The sequence below is a fragment of the Sebastes umbrosus genome, chromosome 23 (genome assembly GCF_015220745.1).
Source record: "Sebastes umbrosus isolate fSebUmb1 chromosome 23, fSebUmb1.pri, whole genome shotgun sequence".
NCBI lineage: Eukaryota > Metazoa > Chordata > Actinopteri > Perciformes > Sebastidae > Sebastes > Sebastes umbrosus.
Window position 1 is genome coordinate 2,352,053 of NC_051291.1, and position 22,529 is coordinate 2,374,581.

General features: G+C 41.4%; 1 protein-coding gene across 12 annotated transcripts; it reads right to left on the reverse strand.

Moving 5' to 3' along the window:
• Positions 1-664: 664 nt before the first annotated feature.
• ppp6r2a (protein phosphatase 6, regulatory subunit 2a) lies at positions 665-22,529 on the reverse strand. Of its 12 annotated transcripts, XM_037760450.1 has the most exons (25): positions 22,086-22,483; positions 19,358-19,408; positions 17,629-17,798; positions 16,161-16,415; positions 15,484-15,670; positions 15,246-15,383; positions 13,859-13,924; positions 13,626-13,738; positions 12,887-13,000; positions 12,569-12,695; positions 11,503-11,655; positions 10,405-10,629; positions 10,068-10,132; positions 9,804-9,919; positions 9,626-9,711; positions 8,069-8,149; positions 7,875-7,972; positions 7,645-7,702; positions 7,349-7,476; positions 7,016-7,230; positions 6,737-6,890; positions 5,252-5,340; positions 4,940-5,162; positions 3,437-3,544; positions 665-1,397 (listed from the first exon to the last, which is right to left on the reverse strand). In XM_037760450.1, exons 4-25 carry the CDS (start codon positions 16,385-16,387, stop codon positions 1,346-1,348), a joined length of 2,823 nt encoding a protein of 940 aa, XP_037616378.1. In that variant the 5' UTR covers positions 16,388-16,415; positions 17,629-17,798; positions 19,358-19,408; positions 22,086-22,483; the 3' UTR covers positions 665-1,345. The 12 variants fall into 12 exon arrangements, with proteins under 12 accessions (XP_037616378.1, XP_037616379.1, XP_037616385.1 ...); XM_037760451.1 differs by lacking the exon at positions 19,358-19,408 and having other exon boundaries at positions 22,433-22,529; XM_037760457.1 differs by lacking the exon at positions 19,358-19,408 and having other exon boundaries at positions 9,635-9,702; positions 22,086-22,484.

The window sequence follows — 22,529 nt, forward strand, 5'->3', positions numbered from 1 at the left end:
AGAAAAAAAAAAAGAACACATACAGCGTCACTCTTACCAGATGCCACTCTCGCCCTGTGAGTAAGTGCTTGGTGGAGAGAGAGAAAGAGAGAGAGAGAGAGAGAGAAAAAAAGGAACAGACAATAGTAATCTCAAGATTGCTTGTAAAATTACTTTTTAAATGTAGATAATATTTGTATATAGGTAGATAAAGTTTGGTTGATTTTTAAGGGGGGATAGCAATAAGAACTTAAAGGTCAATACAATCAGAAGGTCTTAGCTCACTAGCTAGGTCAACAGAGAACCGGTTATACATGCACTAAAAAGAAAAAAAAAAGAATTTTAAAAAAATCGATCAAGTTGAGATTATATCCAAATTTATCTGCCCCCAAAACTACACCAAATGAGTCTCCAACGCTATAGATTCTTTTTAAAAAGACAAAAAAAAAATGTTGAATTTCATTTTTTTTAAATAAAATGGCTAATTGACATTATTGCACATGAGCAAAAGACAGTAATACTATTAGAGCTCTGTTCATCAACCTGCCCCTCCACCTCCTCCTCCTCCTCGACCCTCCTGAAGCACTTCAGAACATTCAGAAAACCTGGTGATGTACAACAACAAGAGATGTTTTCATCAACAGCTACCAAAAAGAGAGAAAAAAAACAAAAAAAAAACGGAAACAACGGATAAAAACCTTGATCTGGGTGCGAGGACAGATAAGACAGCCAGCAGAGATGAGGGTAGAACACTTACATTGTGCTATAATGTACAGTAAAATGGCTGCATAAGTGCTTTTTCTTAAGCTTGAAAAAAAAAAAAAAAAGTTTTCTCAAAAAAAAAGAAAAAAAAAAAGAAGGTATTTATTGTTGAGGCATCATTAAAAGTTAGCCTGTGCTATCCATTCAGGGGTGACGATGTAAAATCCCTAACAATGGGATTCCAACAGCAAGTAGGAGAGAAATCTTTTCAGGACATAAAAAAATAACGATGACGATGTTTTACCCCTTTGGATTCTGTCGTTTTTCAAAGATCGCTGCTACATTAAAACCGCACGTTAATTATGTGCAACATCAGAAAAAAGGCTTTGAAGATGATTCCTCTTACACTCTTCTGTCTGTTGGTTTTTCTTATTTCTTTTTTTTCTTTCTTTTTTTTTTTTTACATGTTCCGCCGCCGCCTCATTATTGGTGTCGATTGGCAGTGTCCAGGGTCCAATAACGTGGCCGAGTGATTCAGTAAAAAAAGAAAAAACACTGTAGTTGCAGTGAGGTTATTTAAGGGGAAGTCCACTCTGGAGGAGGCTTGACAGTCCGCGGAGAAGCCGGCCCGTCGCTGATGGATTTAGCAGAACCGCTCGGCCGCTCAGACCGGCCCATTGACCGACACTTCCTGCTGGGGCGGTGGCGTTTCCTCTCTGTTGGAGAGGACAGAGGAACACACGGTCACATAAACACACAGAGCCTGAAGAGGATGAGCGTGGACTGGATGTGGGTTTAGCTGGAAGAAAACACACAGTAATGAGGACAAACTATACAACGCCTTCAACCTGAGCACTCATCGCTCACTGATGGAAGACAAAAAAAGTTTTCTAAAAAGAGAAAACCACAGACAGTTGCTTGAATTAGATACACAATGCCATCTGGAGCCAACTTCAGCCCTCAGACAGTGTCAGCAGAGTTAAGTGACACAAAGACAAACATGTTCTTGACAGAATAAAACTGTCAATTACACTTCCGGTGCAGTTCTTTGAGTCAACTATTAACCTACAGATTCCTTTCTGTAAATGGATTCATTTTTTGATCTATATCACATCAGAAAATATAATATATAGGGCTGCCAATCCATGATTGTCCGGAGTTAATCACCATTAATCGTAAATTAATCGCACATTTTTTAGCTGCTCAAAACGTGCCTTAAAAGGGAGATTTGTTTTTCGACATACTATACTATGACTTTTTTTATTTTTTCGACATGACTTTTTTATCATAAACTTTTACATACTATGACTTTTCTTTACAAACTATATAATTACTTTTTTACGACTTTTTTCAACATATTGTACCATGAATTTTTTTACATATACTATGACTTTTTTCAACATATATAAGATTTTTTTTAAGACTTATTTTTTATTTTCAGACATATTATACTATGACTTTTTTTTCGACACACTATGACATTTTCTTTTATATGCTATTCTATGACTTTTTTTTTTAAATTTTGACATACTATACTTTGACTTTTTTTTTTTTTTTTTCGACATACTATACTTTGACTTTTTTTTTTTTTTTTTTGACATACTATACTTTGACTTTTTTTTTTTTTTTGACATACTATACTATGACTTTTTTTTTTTTTTTGACATACTATACTTTGACTTTTTTTTTTTTTTTGACATACTATACTATGACTTTTTTTTGACATACTATACTTTGACTTTTTTTTTTTTTTGACATACTATACTATGACTTTTTTTTTTTTTTGACATACTATACTATGACTTTTTTTATTATTTTTCGACATACTACACTGACTTTTTTTTTTGACATACTATACTTTGACTTTTTTTTTTTTGACATACTATACTATGACTTTTTTTTTTTTTTGACATACTATACTATGACTTTTTTTATTATTATTTTTCGACATACTACACTGACTTTTTTTTTTGACATACTATACTTTGACTTTTTTTAAAAATTTTCGACATACTATACAATGATATTTTTTTTCAGCAACTTATCAACATGGGAGTGGGTAAATATGCTGCTTTATGTAAATGTATGGATATATTTATTATTGTAAATCAATTAACAACACAGAACAATGACAGATATTGTCCAGAAACCCTCACAGGTACTGCATTTAGCATAAAACAATATGCTCCAATCATAACATGGCAAACTGCAGCCCAACAGGCAACAACAGCTGTCAGTGTCAGTGTGCTGACTTGACTATGACTTGCCCCAAACTGCATGTGATTATCATAAAGTGGGCATGTCTGTAAAGGGGAGACTCGTGGGTACCCAGAGAACCCATTTACATTCACATATTTGGAGGTCAGAGGTCAAGGGACCCCTTTGAAATGGACATGCCAGTTTTTCCTTGCCAAAATTGAGCGTAAGTTTGAAGCGTTATTTAACCTCCTTTGCGACAAGCTAGTAAGACATGGTTGGTATCGATGGATTCGTTAGGTTTTCTAGTTTCATATGAGCCTGCTACAACCTAAAAAATTGCAAGTTGCATTAATGTGTTAAAGAAATTAGTGGCGTTATAACAAATTTTATCGCGTTAACTTTGACAGCCCTGGATAATAGCAAAAAGGAAATGCTTATCACAAGTTTCTAGGTGATGTGAGCAAAAAGCTTTAGTCTAAAAGAAATTTTAATTTTACTATCAAAGAAAATCAGCATCAATTACATTTCTCCAGAATTAGTAATCAAAGACTCTTACTTCCTGTCGGTCTGTGTGGTTACGGGTGATTCCTCAGCAGGCTGCTGCTCCGACGCTTTAGGAGGATCTGACAGAGAGAGTTTCTCCAGAGACACTGGACACTCCTCGCTGCAGGACACAGACAGACAGACAGTTACCGATTAGTCCACTCCAACACACTTTCAGGTTCAAGTCAGTGTCTTTGAGCCATTTCTTCACTCTTTGTTCTATAGCTGACCTTTGACCCCACTGCAAGGGCAAAAGAAAACAGCATTTTCTATTTTTTGGGCTCAATAAACAAAGCACTTAATTTCGCTTTTTTTATGCCAGGATCAGACTACACAATATTTTTGACGGTTACGATGGTCACTATGTCAGATTAGACGATTGAGAGTCATAAATTCTTGTTGTGACTCGGCCGCGACACGTGACAGACTACACGTCGGTCCCCTGTTCCGACAACACACACTCTCCCGGCACCGGCGTCTTAATATGCGCTAAGCCCCCGGGCCCGACCATGTAAAGGGGCCCACGAGGCTCCGGGGGAAAACAATACAAATATGAAGCACAGGGAGAAGCAAAAGTGGGCGCACATCGGGATGCTCCATGCGCAAAGACGCAACTGCAGTGGTGTTTTTTTACTCCGACACAACTTAAATTGAATATCCTGCTGCTCTTGGGAAGGTCCGATGACATCATTCTGTATAACAAGTAACCATGTGCTTCTGTTTACAGCTGTGTGCGTCTGTGCTGATCGAGCACGTCGTTGAAAGCAAAAAAAACAAAAAAAAAACATGCTAGACTTTCTGTCGGGACGTCGTGAGGCGTTCCAGACGCGGCATCGGTTGTCGTGTACTATGACACACTACACGAGATAAAACCATCGATTGTCGCACACTACACTCATTTATCGTTCCCGATCCGAGTCAACACCCTACGACGGCCGCGTCGCGCTATAATCGGGCTGATATTGTGTAGTCTGAACCGGACATAAGTGTATGGACAAGTTGAGTGACAGTGTTGACAATCAGTGCCAACTATGAATGTTGTGTTTACAAACTGAGAGGATGACAAAGGAAGTGGGACATATTGAGACTAATCCAAAAGTGAGATGATAAAATTGACCTACAGTATATTTATTGGTAACTTTATTGCTATAACTGAATTTTTGTAAAGTATAACACTGCCGTTCCTACCCAGTAACTCGCCAGCTGTGGAGTTAAAAACTTATTTTACTTTCTGAACTTGCAATTCTCAGTTTAAGCTGAAGTTTGTGTGGAGTAGCAGAGAAGCTCCCAGGATGTACTTTACTTAGAAAGGCAAAACTGAATGAATCCAGTAATTTCAAATCCCAATCCAGTCTATAATTACCTCTATGTGGTAATTATGTTTCAAATATAGACGTTTCTACAGACACACGGAGCAGCTTCTCGTGTGTGGCTGCAGAGTGGACCGGTCAACGGAGGAGGATTTTACCACTCCAGCGCCGTTACGGCAGAGCTCTCCAGCTAAAAAGATGCAAACCTTTTGAGGTCAGCTGTCTTGTTGCCGGGGGCGCCGGCTGTTTCCGAGGCGGCGACGACTGCTGTGGCGGGAGGAGCAGCAGCAGCAGCAGCGGCGGCGGCGGCGGCGTTTTTGTCGTCCTCCTCGCTGTCGGATCCCCCGGAGGAGCTGCTGTCTGAGGCCACGATGGGAGCCTTCCTCCCTTCTCCCACCGGCCAAGCACCAGAGGAGGCACTAACGTCTGCTTAAAAGAGAGAGAAAATTAGTTTTTCAAATCAGTTAAGACGGAGGTTGTTGTAAGCTGAGGTCTGAAGGATGCAGGGAAACACTCACCACCCTTGTCGTGGTTTTGTTTGGCTTGTTTATCTGCATCACTGCCGGCCGAGTCCACAGGAGAGCTGCTCCTGGGCTCAGTCTCTGTACTGGAGAATATCAAGAAGAAACACAAGGTGTTAACAAAGTGTAAACACTTTCTACAGAATCTCCCCTTTCTGTGACTGTCTGGTCTGTGTTCAATACGTCAAATGGTAAAAAGGCAATGCAGCTGTTAGATGGCACACATCGGTCTATAGATGAACAATGTTACACTGTGTGAAATGACATGGGCTACTCAAAGCCGGTCAATGGATCATCATGATCACTACTAATCATCAAACTTTACTTTTTTTCAAGCTCGTTGTTTTCCTCCCTGTATTAAAGCTGAAGTCCTTCAGCCATAGCTGATGTCATCCTGCTGTTCTTTGTATTTACTAGGACGATATACGCCTATCTCCCGATTCGATACTATCACGATATTCGGGTGCTGATTCGATATGTATTGTGATTTGATATTTTCATTTATTTTTGTTAACTTCTTTAACACTAGACCATGGGAAAAAGTTGAATCATACACTTCTAGAGACATTTTCCCTTTTTTTTCCCCACCCCTAGTATTTACTTGGTATTTTCAAATCGCACTTGAAGGCAGCTTCATTCATTTCACAGAAGCTAGACAGGAAAAGAAGGAGGGACTGAGCCTTCTGTAGCTTGTTGCAGGAAACACGTTACCGGATTCCCTGTGGAGTTGCTCCAACGAGCATCCATGTAGTCAGCTGTTACACAAACACCTCGCAGTTGGGGTAAGTGTTTGTGTTTTGTTTTTACATGATTGGCTACCGCAGCATGACGTCGGGCTGCGTTTCTCCAAAAGGTGAGTCTGTTTCCGCAGCAGGTAAGCTGCGTTTCTTATTCGCATCCCCTGAGGCACCGACCACCGCAGACCAAACGCAAGACCCCGACTATTATTTCTCTCCTTCACCCGCTTTGTTCTCTCATCACCGCTTCCTCTCCTTCATTCACTCTAACTCCCTCATGTCACTTTCTCTCACTCTTTTTTTAAAACAAGACGAGATGACGACAACAAAGCCTACTCTTAAAGTTAATTAACAATGAAAACGGTCTAACCCTCATCCAAATAGCGATACGATATTATATTATATTTGTGAATGAAGCGGTACACGAGCTGAAGCAGCTGCATGTATGTGTTCAATCAGCAACTTAAAACTTCACCTCTAATGTTCCTGAACCTTTGCAAACACTACACCCAGAGTAGTTGAACTATTATACAACTAAATGTAGTCCCCGTTTCCTCCAGTCGAAACGCTGTTTTAGTTCGGGAGTTCCTCAAAAACGTCTTGGTCCCCTGGGAGAGTTCCTAACAGTGACACCTGTTGCATCAATCAATCAAACCTATAACCTAGTAAAACTAATTTCCGTTATTTCTTAGAAGACCATCCTAGCAGACTTGCTAATTTTGGCTCAACAGGTTTGCTCTCTCACCCGGAGAAAGGCTGGAACTCAGTGAAGTTGGCCCAGCCACTTCCCTGTGTCTCCCCTGCTCCACTCCTCGATGAGCTGTCCCACGCTGCTGGGGTCTGGGATGCTGCAGTCCCTCCAGATTCCCTGAAATTTGCTGTCCAGCCTGGGCCTGGACCTGGAAACAAGACAACAACAAACAAGACTCTTTCAAAGAGAGAACACAGCCAAATGTCATTTAAACCTATGAATTTTCTTGTGTTAGACAAGTGTTCTGTTGGTAGCTGCTGTCCTGTAATCTACCATTATCTGATGTGTTCTGTTGGTAGCTGCTGTCCTCTGATCTACCATTATCTGATGTGTTCTGTTGATAGCTGTTGTCCTCTGATCTACCATTATCTGATATGTTCTGCTCAGAGTCCTCCTCCTCATCAGATTCAGATCCGTGGTCCCGCTCCCTGCCTCCGTTCTCCATGCTGCTCCTGGAGCTTTCCTCCGAGGTTTGGGAGACCCCGAACCTGGCAGAGGGTGACGATGGATAGAAGAGGAGAGATGAAAGGGTTAACAGGGTGTATGGTGTACTTACTACATACTGGAGCGAGGGAGCCAAAAAGTAGAAGATATAATCAGGTTTACCTTGTTCTGGATTTAGCTTGTGTTGCATAGTTCATCTCCTTCTCCTCCCAAATGTCCTCCTCTTCTTCAGCATCATCAAACTGGCGTATCCTCTCTTTACAGCAGGCTTCAAAAGCAGCCGCATTGGCCTGCATGAGCACAAACACACATCTTAATGAAGTCAGTCGTTTTTTTTGCGACAACAATACCAACAGTTGTTGTAGTAGCTGTAATATTAATATCACTGACAGTAAAAACAGATTGAGTTTGACAGTTTAATTAACGGAGTACGACACAAACACCAGCAAAACACTTACACTATTATCATCAGCATCTAGATTGAAGTTTATTTCGGCAATTCTGTCAAATGTGGCGCTGAGGAAAAAGAACAAAGGAGAGTATGAAGATATTAGCCAACATCCTGTATGTATGTTAGGGTGATTGCTGAATCAGATTTAGATTTAGATTGATAAAACAGGTAAGTCTGATTTTGGGGTTAACTGTCCCTTTAAAGGGCAACAAGCTGTGTAATACTTTTACTGCTTACTTGATGTTCTCATCATGCTCGCTGAACTCCTCGTCATTGAAGCCAAACTGATCCACAAAGTTGGCGGTCATCTGTTGGATCTGATAGTCAGAGAAGGCCTGGGAATGTCAAAGGGCACTCATCATTATGGACAGAGGAGCTTACTAGAGATGGATGTGGGTATTTCCTTATTATTACAAGTAACAGTGGCGTACCTGCTGGAGAGACAGGTCGTTGGGGAAGGGGCTCTCCATGTCGTCGTCTTCACTGGACGAGTGCATGTTGTGGGTGCTTACCTGCGGGACACAGTGGAGAGGGTTTGGTCAACTTTTTACAGTGTCCAACAGTAAATTAAGTTTTTATAATGACTTTAAAAAAAACTTGTGAAAACATAGAAAACAAATACAAGAAATAGTGCAGTAACATAAAACTCAGATTTTTGTCATCCTACAGTACACCACTGGGCCTTACCTAAAGGGGCTAACACGCTATTTAGTACGCTAAAACAGTATGTGAGATATTTTAGCATTCCCGAAACCTTAGTAGGAAACAAATAGTACGTGAATTGCATACTATTTCCAGTGAAATATTACAGTACGCCCTGCCGGACATTACGGCAGCATAAATATCCAACAACGCAATGCGGTAGTGACAAAAACGTTCACGACAGACGTTGACGGGCAGCTCTGTAATGTCAGTAACGCTTCAATTTAACTGTAAGTATAAGATTTCACTAATGTATATTTCACGCGTGGGAGACGGTAGCTTTGGTCTCTCTAGGGCCGGAGTCTCTGCTGTACTCTGCTCCTCTGCCTGCCTTCACTCACACACCGCGCTCGTTCTCGCTCTTTCGCTCCACTCTCACGTGCATGCGCGCACACTACACACTGCAGAAGAGTTAGTGTAGCTCTGAGAATATCTAGTGAATACACATTGGATGTTTGTGCAGAAATAAATGCTGCAGCTCCTCCAGACCAACAGAGGTTTCCCGTGTCTTGTGAAGTGACGGGCTCCGCAGAGAGAAACGTTATCGTTTCCAACCAAAACTCTGGCGTCTCCCCCGTTCCCTCCGGCCGCGGTCGGGAGGCTGAGGCAGGAAAAGCCAACACTAGGATCAGCATTGATTCATGGAGAGACCTTCGTCTGGTCAGCTAACATTACTGCCAAGCAGCTGAAATATAGAGTGATATTGTGGTTTTAGCTGACGTGTGTCACCTCACTGTGTTGAACGATGCTCGTTCATGTCTATTTAGAGCGAGCAAGCGCGAGCCCGACGCTCACTTTCGTTGACTTAACGGCCACAAGTGTCGCTGTTAACAAGCATTTCTGAAAGTTACAAATAGTCCCTTTAATACACTTGTTTAGTCATTATGAGCATCTAAATACAAAATAAAACATAAAGAAATTAGCTAATTATAAGTACATAAGTAATAATTACAAACTGTATTCAGACACAAGTAAGTGAAAAAAGGGTTACACAGAAAAAAGGTCGCTGTTAACAAGCAATTTCTAATTCTTACAAACAGTCCCTTTAATCAATTAAAACAACACTTCCGACTTTTGTTGTTGATATTCTTCGATTTATTAAATGACAAATTTGCAGAGGAGCCGGTAACGTCTGCTCTGACACTGTGCCGGGCTGCTCGGTTCCTGTCCTGAATAACTGGCTGCTGTGAATACGGTGCGGTTAAAACTGGGAGAGAAGAGGAGAAGATAAAAGTAAAGCTTTCCACGCAGAAGGACCCTGAGGTGCTACTGAATGACATCTTTACCAGCTCTACCGTGTTCCTCCTGTTAGTCTCTCTCAGGGTCTCGTCCACGAAGCTCTCCCAGCGACCTCTGCAGTCTTCTGGCAGCTCTGCAAAAAAGCAGAGGGGTATTCATTTTCACTGACTTTTCAGTTAAAACGGCGACTCGTCTGGTTTCGGGCTTACTGCAGTATACGGTTACCTTTGATGAGGTCAGTGATCTGGACCTGTACTGGTCCTTTCTCCAGGTTCTGAACCACCATGTTGGCAATTCTGGTCAGATGACCCATGTTGCCTCTCCTGGTGCCGCCCTCACCCCTGAGATTCACAAGAACACACTTATGATTACCATTGTCTGTCATCATATTTTATGACATCATTACCCTCATTATTGTGGTTATATAAATGTATTATATATTCTATGTGTGCACATTGCTATGCCAACGGATGCAAAAGAGATCCTTACTGTATTTTATCGTTCTCCTCCCAGGCGTCAAGGATCCTCTGTACCAGGTGACACTTCTGGAAGAGCTGAGGGTTCAACAGAAACACAGAATGAAGAGGAGCGTGGAGATAAATGAGGAAGAGCACCAAAGACCTTGCAAACAAAACAGCAGAGAATGTTGTGGGTGTTGTTTGGCAAGTTCAGGACATGAAGCTGCTCATAGTCCTGATCGAAAACGAGGCGCACCGCACTGCATTTTTGTTGCCCAATCAGACGGAGCGGTTTTGCTGTCTTTTTTTTTTTTTTAATTGTTGCTGAAAAATGCATTCTGTTTGATCGGGGATCAGGAGCCACCTACATGTGCTACGAGGGCATTGTGGATGGAGGTCTGTGGGTCGCTGGTCCTGCCTGTCTCCACTGCCTCCCCCTGCGACTCAGGGTTGGACACTGCAGGCCCCCCGTCGTGGTTCAGGAGGACGGGGCTGGGCCGCTCCTCCGAGGAAGGGTGGTTTAGGATAGCCGCCACGCACAGCTCCACTTGGAAGTGCAAAAAGTTATTCCAGGAGTATTTGAAGAACAGATCCTATTCACACACAGAGAGAGAGAGAGAGAGAGAGAGAGAGAGAGAGAGAGAGAGAGAGAGAGAGAGGTGGAAAGCAAAGTCAGTGACAAGCTGCAAAAATAGTGCATTCAAGACAGAACTGTAAGCAGTGAGTGGACACCTCCCTTGACAGCATACAGTAGTCAATATGTACCAATAGTGCATGTCAGTTTTTAAGCAAATTACTGCAACACCACATGGCTCTGCAGTTTACACAACAGAAGTGCTCGCCATCCAATCGCCGAAAAATATAAATTCTTGCAGAAATCTCCTAATGTCAAAAGTCACAGCATGACTTTTTCTATGGTGTTCCTCAAGGTCTTGGTGTCTTAATGTGGTATTTTGGAAGGATTATTGATCATATTTATCAATTCTTGTGTGATAAAAAATGGTTAAATTTAGCACCAACTTGACACACCTTCCCAGCTTTCAGATGATGTACACCACTTCTATGTGACCTTTACTGTTGACCTGCTATCTCCCCCTAAAGACCCCCTGTACCCCCCTAAAAAAGACAAAAACGGGCCGATGAAAAAGAGGAGGGGAGTGGAAAAGGTTAACCAGGGCAACAGTGGAGTGTTTGAATCCCTGAAGTTTGCTGAACTGTACAAAGAACTTGATGTTCTTATATGAGCCTGCTCCAAATAAGCACCACCCACTGCCCTTTGGTCAGGTGGTGTGATAAGGTAATCAGCGCTCCTCTGCCTCACGACCAACCTTGAGCAAATCTGATGCAACTCTTTCACAAACAGAAATCGGAAAAAAGCATCCTGAGGACTCAAAGATACATCTTGCTCACTACGTGTGCAATGACAGAGGAGCTAACAGAGTTTCAGTGTCCAGAGTCAAGCCTACCAGTAGTAGGTCCATGGTGGTGAGATTGCAGAGCTCCTGGCAGATACTGGGGGCACTGGTCTGCAGCAGGGCGGCCACCAGCCGGGCCACGTGAAGGCGGGCGTTCCCCAGTGGCTGCTCTAGAACGCCAACGGTCGTCAATATTGCACTTTTCTGTAGAAGGAATGAGAAAAGCACAATGATTGTTTTGACAGCAATACAACAACAAGCCAGAGTTTCAATACCATAACTGTACATGACAATGAAAATGTGTACTCCCAATTCACCATCAGCTACTGCAGTATTCTTAAAAGAAGGGATGCACCGATACCACTTTTATTCAGACCGATTACAAGTACTTACATTTGTGTACCCGCCGATACCGAGTACTGATACGAGTAACGATACAAGTAGCGATACGAGTAACGATACGAGTAACGATACGAGTACTTCTCTGAGCCAAAAGACCCTCGTTAACAGCCAGCTGGAGGGTGTGAGCTACACAAGGCAGGCTGGGGAGTCCCGCATATGAGGTGGTGCGCCGTGACCGGCTCTAGGTCGGCTTGGAAAGGCTCAGGGCGAAGGTAGCTTAACAGCGCTCCCCGCCCAGACAGAGTGGGGCTCGGCCCACGTAAAAGGCGCCAGGGGTCTGTGGCGATGTCGGCAACCCACCCGACCCGTCTTGAAACACGGACCAAGGAGTCTAACGCACGTGCGAGCAAAACCCCGTGGCGCAATGAAAGTGAGGGCCGGCGCGCGCCAGCTGAGGCGGGATCCCGGCCCCGCGTGGTCGAGCGTCTTGCCGGCACCGTCGGGGAGGTGGAGCGTGAGGACCCGAAAGACGCTGCTGTAATGGGGTATCGGTGCCGTTGTACCGGAGCCGTTTTGCGAGTACGAATACATGAGCACAGTATCCGACCTAATACTCAATACTGGTATCGGTATCGGTGCATCCCTACTTAAAAGTAAGGCTAAAATGTGCAAGAAAATACTATTAAGAATGTGGGATCATCTCTTCTATGAAATGAAATACTAAAACTGTGAATGTATTTTTGCTTCATGACTTGGCGCTGCTCTGTGGCTTTACCTTGGGGGGATCCAGAAGAAGCTGCTGGAAGTCCTTTAAATGGGGCTCAATGGCATTTAAAATACTGCTGTTGACAGTGTAAGACCTTTCATAACCCTGAGAATACAGATCCATCAGCCCTTCCAACCTGGGAGACACAAACAAAACAAAAACATGAGGATACTAGGCTTGAAATTATGGAAAATGCTAATAAACTGAGTCAGTGTTATTTGTAAATGTAAGCAAGAGAGAAGCATTTCCTCTACTCAAAATACCCTGGAAGACTAAGCTCCCAAAATTTACAATCAAAAAAACTTGCCAGGAAACACGTTTACTCACCCAGACCTCCTGGTCTCCAGTAAGGTAAGTAGCACTTGAGTTCCGTTAACAATGGAGGCCTCACTCCTCTCCCCCTCGAACATGTTCTTGACGAGCCCCGCTACACTGTCCTGCCTGAGAAACAAAGGGTTTAAGCAAATGTTTAAGACCCAAACTAGACGATGTTGACACGCTAATGAGGTTTTCTCCTCTTAAAGCCAGCTCATTATTTCTATACTATTGTTAATACTGAGGTGTGGGTGACATGTTGTACACCGAGGAGGCGTTATGAATGACACAAAATTCCACAAAAATCAAAACTGTTGTCAAACGAGCTCTGCCGGCAAATCCATGTACACACAACAACCTGTTGAAGAGCTCTCTGCTCCAGATTTGGAAATTTTTCAAATCTGAAGTCAACAAGGACATAGGAGTGTTTCAGTGTGTTTACAATCCCTGCTTGTGTGGACATGTAGGAGCTCCACATCGCACCAAGTCTACCGTCAAACTGATTCCAAGAAGACACAAAAAAAAACACACACGTGAAAAGAACCTATCAATTATGTGACACCATTAACCAACCGCAGAGCGGAAGGTTAGACTAGCTTAGTCATCAAACAAAGCCAATCCGATGCCATTTTGTTTCTGTGTACTGCAGCCACATAAATGCCATGTTTTCAATACACACTTGCTCTAAATACCACAAGCAAACTGCACGTTTCCTCCTAGAACTCTTAACCAAAAGGCATTGCACACTTACGACTCTAGCACAGCCAATAGTGGGTCGGCCTCCATATTCTCCTGCATCTGATTGGCCTGGTCTCGACTAAGGCGGATGATGTCGCAAAGCGTTTGGGATGCATTTGATTGTCTCTGAAACGTAAATCATTGAATTGAAAGACCCTAATGAACAGATTAACTCCTTTTAAATGATGTTAATAATGCTTGTACAGAATCATAGCTTAAATCACAGAGCGTCATCACAACACTCACCTCTTCATCTTTGCCAGTATGGATGAGCTCTGTGAGTCTTTGTACCAACTTCTCCTCATTCAGCCACTAAGGGGGAGAAAAAACATAAATGGTGTTAGACACTTTGATAACTCTGTCTGTCAGTTTGTCTTTCTAGTTAGGTGTAGTTAGATAGCCCAACTTGTTGCATTAGTTAACTGAGGGGTTTCATTATATTTCTAGTTTCTTCCACTTTAGTTGAGTGGGTATATTTTCATGATGGCATTTGTGTGCCGAGAACGGGTGCAATCAACGCGGTGGATTACATGAAATCACACCAGCAGAATTAACACAACACACTGACTGTCTCTCTCACTCTCTCTCTTCTTTAAGCTTTGTTAAAACTAGCGCGCGACACCGTTGCACAGGGCCTCTGTAGACGAGCATGCACAGAGGCGTTTATGCTCAGCGCGTTGTTCGTTGCAGTATGCTCCAAAAAACCAGGGGGGCATAGAAACAAAATATTCTGTGGATAAGCAAGACGTCAACGAATCTTACTGGAAGAATGTTACGTAAATTAATAATGTACAAAAGAGCAGCTTTAGTCTTTGGGAAGTCTGGTACCTGAAGCCTGATGTGTATATATATATATAACTTTTTTCCTTGCAGGGGAATTTTAATATTCCATATTGCATGAAACCTTTTTTCAGCTTTTACAAAGCGATCTCTCATATTCTTCCACAGCCTGCGGCAAAAAAGCATCTTCTTTCCCCAGTGTGTTGCATGTTTCTTTCCAAGAATTTAATGTCATGTGACTGTCCCTGTGGCCTCTCAATGAACAGTTGTAGAGACGTCTGTGCAGGCCAACCTGCTCGGCCAGTCTTCCCTCGAAGGCGTCCGTGTTGACATGAAAAGCACAGCGCACACAGTGGTAATGACCTAATTTTAAAGCCTCTAACAGGTCCGGATGATCGGAGCACACAACTTTCAGCTCAAGAGAAAACAAGAGAAAAGTCCTGTTAGAGAAACAAATGAATCACAGTGCCGTGTCCCGAAACTGCATTTCAAACGGAGGACCTCGGCAACATGTCTATCCGTTCTGCAGTGCGCTGTGGCCGGCGTGCGGCAGTGCGACTCCTTGTTGCAGCAGCAGAACAGACGGCCGCCTCGCCAGGAGGAGACGTTGAAGAAGAGCAAATGAGAGAGAGTCAGTGTGTTGCACTAATTCTTGTCTCATTTGTGGTCCGATAAACAATAAATTCATCTAAACTGGGTTGAAAAACGATGCAACCTGGTTGCCGTGGTAATGAATTACGTCCGACTATTAACCACACCACCATTCTCTGTTTGAGAAAGAACAGGAAGTAACACTGACTGGAGGGGGGCTTTAATTATGGGAAGGACATGAAGAAATATTTAGAGAGCTTACATGGAGGACCTCCTGCCTCAAGGGGGCAGGCTCCACACAACTGATGAGGCGAAGCAGCAGGTCCATCATGGCAGAGGCGTCAATATGTTTCAGCACCAGACCAATGAAGCCTTCCTTTTTCTTTAGAAAGGTAATCACCTGGAAAATAAAACAAAGTACAACAGATTAACAGTGCTTTGGATTGCTTACTTACACGCTAAAACCTTTTTCGCTCAAGCTACGATCTTTTTCACTATACCTGTTCGGTTTTCCTGGCAATGAGATTGCCGATGGTTTTGCTGAAGAAGCTGGCCAGTAGCGGGTTGAGGGGTGGGTCTTGCTCCAGGAAGTGATAGAGCACCTCGAGGAGAGAGTCGTCCGCGCCCAGCTTATCGTTTATAATGGACACATCTGATGTCAGCAGCTCACAAGCAATGTTGGGAAACCTTACAACAAAAAATATAGAACGACAATGAGAAGTCGTCAGTGCAATTGATTTCTTGATTGTTTTCTGATCATCTGAGCCGTTTGGTATGGTATGATTGCTTTTTTTTTTTTTTTTTAAATGAGAGAAACAATGATAAGGACATTAAATAAATTAATACAACCACAATAGTTGTTTTGGTTATCTGCGCCAACAGCTAAATAAGAACTAAGAACAAGAACTGAGTTGAGCATATACTGCCCTCATGACTCCAGTTAATGAAAATAAAAGCTGAAAAGTGTTTAAACTAGGGCTGTCAATCGGATCTATGATTGTCCATAGTTAATCACAATTAATCACATTTTTTTATCTGTTCAAAATGTATCTAAAAGGGACATTTGTCGAGTATTTAATTCTCTTATCAGTATGGGAGTGGATGAATATGCTGCTTTATGCAAATGTATTTATATATTTATTATTGGAAATCATCTTTGGTGCCTTTGGTGACTCACTTAAACCGGCTCCTCTCCTCCAGGTCGGCGGGCGGCTCCGTGGTGATGAGGCTGACCAGCTCCTGCATGCACTGGTCCTGGGAGAGGAAGAGTAGCAGCCGGCGGTTCTGGGCTTTGCACTCCTGCAGGACGTCGTCCTCCTCCATCAGCTCTCTCAGCGTCACGTCCTCCCTGTCCAGCAGCTGGTCGATGTGGGAGGTGGTGTGCAGGTCGAACTTCCAAAACATGGTGGCCGCTGGGACGGGGGACACAGCCCTGGGCCGTTGGAAAGCAGAGCGAGGGAGGGAGGGAAGGTTTAAGGACGGAACCACAGAGGTAGAGGAGGATGAGGGGAATACAGAGTGGCCAGAACAATAAAAGAAAGGGGTGAAGAGTGGAGGAGTAGGTGGGGAGGGAAGCAGGGGAGAGAAATGTAAACAAAGATATAAGCTAGGGTTGGGCGATATGATGGTATATACCACGCAACGGTAGAAATGTATCCACCGGTAGAGATTTGGTAAAACAGTTTCCACCACTGTAGCAATTCTCGCTTGATCTCGCAATATCGCGGATCCAGCTGCCTCGCAAGGAGGAACCGAAGGAGGCATCCCAGCCAACCCAAGATGAGGAAGAACTCTGTGCAAAAGTCTGGTAATCATGTACCCAAAGTAGTTTATTTTGTTATGTCAGCTTTTTGAAATGAAAGATGAGCAAATCCTGCAGGATTCTTTTGGTATACTAAATGTGTAAAGAAAGTCAAATTAGTGTGATTTATATATCACTGACTGAAGTCAGGCTGGTATGTATTTGCACCTGTTGACCTTAAAACCTGTAACACTTGAAATTCTTGTTCTCAGGAACCTTAAAAGTTTCTATTTAGAAAGAATTTTTAGTTTTACTGTTTTGAGTATTTGGTTTTTAACTCAAATGTCTTTCTCATGTGAAGCAGATGTTTTTGTCTGTTCCCAAAAAAAAGAAGAAAATAATCAAATGAAGTACGGTATGGTTATTTTAAACCATTTCCTAATTGAATTTACAGTAACCGTGATATAAAATTGGCCAAATCGCCCACCCTTAGAGGATTAAACCAATAATAGCTGGGACAATAAGACAGCACTATCACTTGCAGTAGGTCCTATTATATCTCAGTTTTACAGGTACTGCAACATTCTTATTTTGCTAAAAGTTGATGCCCGTTAAGATAAACCGCATTATCAAAATGACAGGAAATTCTGGTCTGAGGTTAAATACGGGAAGGTGATGCTGTGATGTAATGTGGAGATGACATCTTCAGTCACTGATCAAGCTGTTGCTCTATAGAATTTAAGCCTAAATTAGCACCTGAATAGCTCTATTGAGTTTAAATCAGAATAATACTATTATTCACAATAATAAGGACAACAGCTGCATTATTGTTGTCCAGGTAAATGTAGTCTGTATGGACTGTGCAATTACAAAAAAGACACACGGTAAAAATGCTCACACGTACCAGTGGATGAAATGTGGATATCTTTAATCAGACCTCCCCCACGGGCAGGCAGGCATTTGTGTTTGTGCAGACGACAGAGAGTGTGGCGAGGCCTGGCATTTATCAGCATGGGTCTCCTCTTAAAACGCAGGCCTCTTTAGGAGATGAGACGCTGAGAGGCTCACCATAACCTGCAAGACACGAAAAACAGCGGAGGTTATTACATCGACTAGTGCAACAAGATATGACGATAGATAAATACTGTATGTGAATGAGCACGTGGAGAGTTTGTTCCTCTTTGACATAAAGTCAACTTTGCTCTCATTCACATATCTGCACTCTTGTTTTTATTTTAATATCTAAAAACTAACTGGCTGGGACGATAAGTAATCTCATGCATGGTAAAATGTGGATTTACCTGTTGTTAGTAACTGTGGTAGTAAGATTTTTTCACCACTGCAAACATGTCAAAGACAAATCTGTTGACAAACCACCCAAAAGAGCTCAAAGCTTCAGCTGTGATTATGCCTGCATCAATGAAGTATTAACGAAACACAATGGGAATATTCACTAGCAAGTAAGAAGGCTTTAATGATGAAGATTCCCTACAGGACAAACTGACAAGGAAAGGTTTTATACGACCTATTTTATGAACTTCTTCTATGTTATGAGGCTACAGCCTATAGGCCTGTATCGCATTTTACTGTCAAGTGTACACAGATGTTATCAGAAAGTTTACCTTCAAAACATTAGACTATGTTACATCAAGACTTGGTCAAAATGTACTTCTCGTGTCTCATCAGCGGAAGCTTTTAAATGCCCAGTCAGATGATGGTTAAGTGGAAAATGTATCTTAAATGACGGAGAACAACTATTTGATGGTATTGTGACTACGCAAGCATGTTTAGTTTCCTCGTGTGGTTACCGTGGCGGCTAATCTAGACAACCTAACACGGTGACAAAAAACAATTATATCTGAGCAACATGCTATCAACTGTTGATCATGGAAGTAAAACTGAAGGGGAAAACAAAGTGCTTCCTCCTTTTTCTTTTCCTTTTTTTCCTGAGGAGGACCCTTCCCTGCACATGCAGCAACAGCAGCAGCGGCAGCGGCAGCGTCCATCTGGCATACATTTACAGAGTACACAAGTGCAATAATAACCCGCTGAACGCTCCCTGTGGACACTGAGCAGGAAAGCAAATGCTTGACTTTACATCCAAAATAGAACCCACCAGAGGCGACCTCAACAAAAACAGTCTACTGGCACATTTACAGACGTTGAAAAGAGGAACAATGGCACACATAAAGGGCATACGTGTGGATGTTTGTGAGCCAACAATAGTCTGTAATTAGGCAAGTTAAAAAACAGTGAAATCAAGCAAAAGGAAATGCCACCTACACTTTTACGTGAACTCTCCTATACTTGCTGAATGTAAATTTAAAGGTGCAATTGGTGGTGATTATCATATTGTACTAGATAGTTACTGACATGTGCTACCAAATGATCAAACTATCTGCAATGGTGCTGCCATTAAAGATTATAATTCTTACAGTCTTTAAGGCACATTTTTCTGTAATGTGAACATAATCATCCAGTCTGCATTAATCCTTTATTATATTTTGGTAGGTAAGGGGGTCCCCTACACATTTTTAAGACTATATAATAACAATTAGAGACACACTGGTGTGTGGCTAAAGAAATGTAAAGTGAGTTGCAGTAGCTTTGGCATGAAGTGCACATCAACTGACCTGCGGTGGGAGCTCAGATTTCTGTTTACTTCAACTCCAGTGGAGGCACCACTATCAAAGAATACAAGATATAACAAAAAAAGAAAGCAACGTAGATTTAATTTACAGTATTGCATACCTCACGATTAATTCGTCACAGTTGTCGTTTAATCACAGGTCTCAAGACCCAATTTAAAACAAATTCTAAGGTCCATTCTAACTCAACACGTCAATCTCTAGATCTTCATCCTCCTAAATTCCTCACTAGTAGAGGTCAGATTTCGATAAGATTTAGGGGAACCAAATTATGGAGTAGCTTTTCACATCTATCAATAATAAACTGTTCATCTGTCAAATGTTTCAAAAGTCGCTTAAAGGGTCATTTAATTGCTGTCTTGTAATTGCTTTTCCCCATGTTGTCCATGTATGTGTTTTTGTTTTTTTTTCCACTCACAATGTTGTATGGTTACGATTGCCAAAGATCTGCAGGAACATATCAGAAATAAGTTAATGTCAATGCCACTCAACTACAGCTGTTAAACTTATGGACTATGTTAACTATTAAGTAATCAAACAGCTATTTTTTCTCACTGTGCAATATCATTTTTGTACTTGTGCAATTTTGTTAATAGTCTGTTTATTATCAATACTATATATACTGCTCCTATTTGTATACTTCCTTCTGTTTAAATGGTTCATATTTTGTTTCACTTTGTTTAGCTCTTTTTTTTATTGTGTTAGCTGATGCTTCTTGTTTTTTGCACTATCCCCTTTGCTGCTGTACACTGCAAATTTCCCCACTGCAGGACTAATAAAGGAATATCTGATCTGATCTTATCTTATACAGAAATTTGTGTCACAACAATTTATTCAAAATAAACAATCGCACAATTCAATTTGCATTAAATTATAACCATAACATGTATTTTTTGTGTAAATGTAAGAAGTTAAAGTTCCATTTTTGCTTTATTTCTTTGCTGCATGGGTCTCATTTAGTTAAACATAATAGATACCGGTGGAGTACTGACTATGAGGAGGTACTTTGACTATAGGGTGTTTTGTAGTTTGTTAATAGTCTGTTTATTGTCAATACTGTATATACTGCTCTTATTTTTATACTTCCTTCTATTTAAATAGTTCATATTTTGTTACCCTTTGTTTAGCTCCTGTGTTAGCTGATGCATCTTGTTTTTTGCTTTTTAATCCATCCATAGCTAACTGTATAAATGACAAAACAGTCACTAAATATCTACAGATCTGAAGGAACATATCAGTGGGGAAATAAGTTAATGTCCACTCAACTAACATTACAGCTGTTAAACTTATGGACTGTGTTAACTATTAAGTTATCAAACAGCTAAACATATAGGAACCAACATTAGTTTCTTTAATCAACACTAAATGTTAATTTTAAGGCACTCAGTTAACAAACAAGTTAGCTAACACTTATTGTTATTATATATATCTTGTCCTAATTGTTTGTTATCACTAGTCATATTATTTATTTATATTATCTTGTCTAGGTGGAGGCTTCAGATAAGCCCAGTGTTTTTTTTTTGCCTCTTCCTGCACTGTATGTTATTCATTTATTTTTTTGTTATGTTTTATAGTCTTAAATTGTGCAAAACAAATAAACAAACATAAACATCTGATAATATCTTGTAACCTTCAGGTAACCAGCTAACAATAGACTAATGTTGTGACATCACAATTCATTTATTATGACCTCAGCAGTTGTACTTATAGGTGCAAATGGCAAATAAAGCTCTTGAAACTTAAAACTCTTGAACTATTAAGTAATCAAACAAGCTAAACATATAGGAGCCAACATTAGTTTCTTTAATCTACACTAAATGTTAATTTTAAGGCACTCAGTTAACAAACAAGTGATCTAACTCAACGTGTAGTTCCTCCTTTCCTCTCTGGTTGTTTAGCTCTTTTGATGCATCTTGTTTTTTGCTTTTAATCCATAACTAACTGTATAAATGAACCTAATGTGTTAATGTTAGTTGATTTCAGAAAGCTGCTGTTGGCCTCCTCAGAATGGCTGCATTGAAGAACACAACTTAGCTAACTAACTTCAGTTATAAAACAATAATACATATTTAAAGATATGAAGGAACATATCAGAAATTAGTTAATGTCGATGTTGTTTTTGCCTCTTCCTGCACTGTCTAATATTTATTTTTTGTTATTTTGTATAGTCTTAAATTGTGCAAAACAAATAAACAGGTCCCCTTTTCTTTTTATCCATCCATAAGTAACTGTACAAAGGAACCTAAGTGGTGAGTTTTAATGTGTTAATGTCACTTTCAGAAACTCAGCTGCTGTTGGCCTCCTCAGAAAGGCTGCACTGAACAACACAACTTAGCTAACTAACTTCTAGCTCTTCAGTTACAAATGAATAATACATATATAAAAATGTGAAGGATTATATCTGTTGTGAAATAAGTTAATGTACTCAACTCACATTACAGCTGTTAAACTTATAGACTATGTTAACTATTATGTAATCAAACAAGCTAAACATATAGGAGCCAACATTAGTTTGTTTAATCAACACTAAATGTGTATTTAAAGCCACTCAGTTAACATAAAGTGCTCTAACTCAACGTGTAGTTCCTCCTTTCCTCTCCTGTTAGCAGCATTAGCTCGTTAACGTGTTAACTGTTAGCCAACAACTCCACAACTCAACTTCAGCAGAGTTCACCGCCAGCTAGCTGCTCGCTGTTTACCTCTAAACACTCACCTTGCACTGCTCCTCCTCCAGTCTGTGTTTACAGACAGTTAGGTGAAGTCTTCGTCCAGACACTGAAGTCACTGAGCTACCTGCTAGCTAGCCTGGTTAGCTTAGCATCAGAGTGATTTGTTGTGAAGACTGCGACGGCTAGCTGTTAGCTTAGCTTAGCTTAGCTTAGCTTAGCTTGAACTAACGTTAGTGTCTTTATAAAGTCTGTTAAACAAACAGTTCCTCGGTATTCATGACTACTCGGTGTTGATAAAGAGTACCCCGCTGTTGCTGTGTTGGTGCTCCCGCAGAGGGAGAGTGGACCGCGGTGTTAAAGTTTAACTCGAGAAGAAGAAGAAGAAACTCACCAAGTGTTATTTAGACTCAAAATGGCGAGATGGTGACGGGAGCGCGCAGCAGAGCTAAAGCGGGAGCGCGCATTGACTCCAGACTCTGATCAGCAGA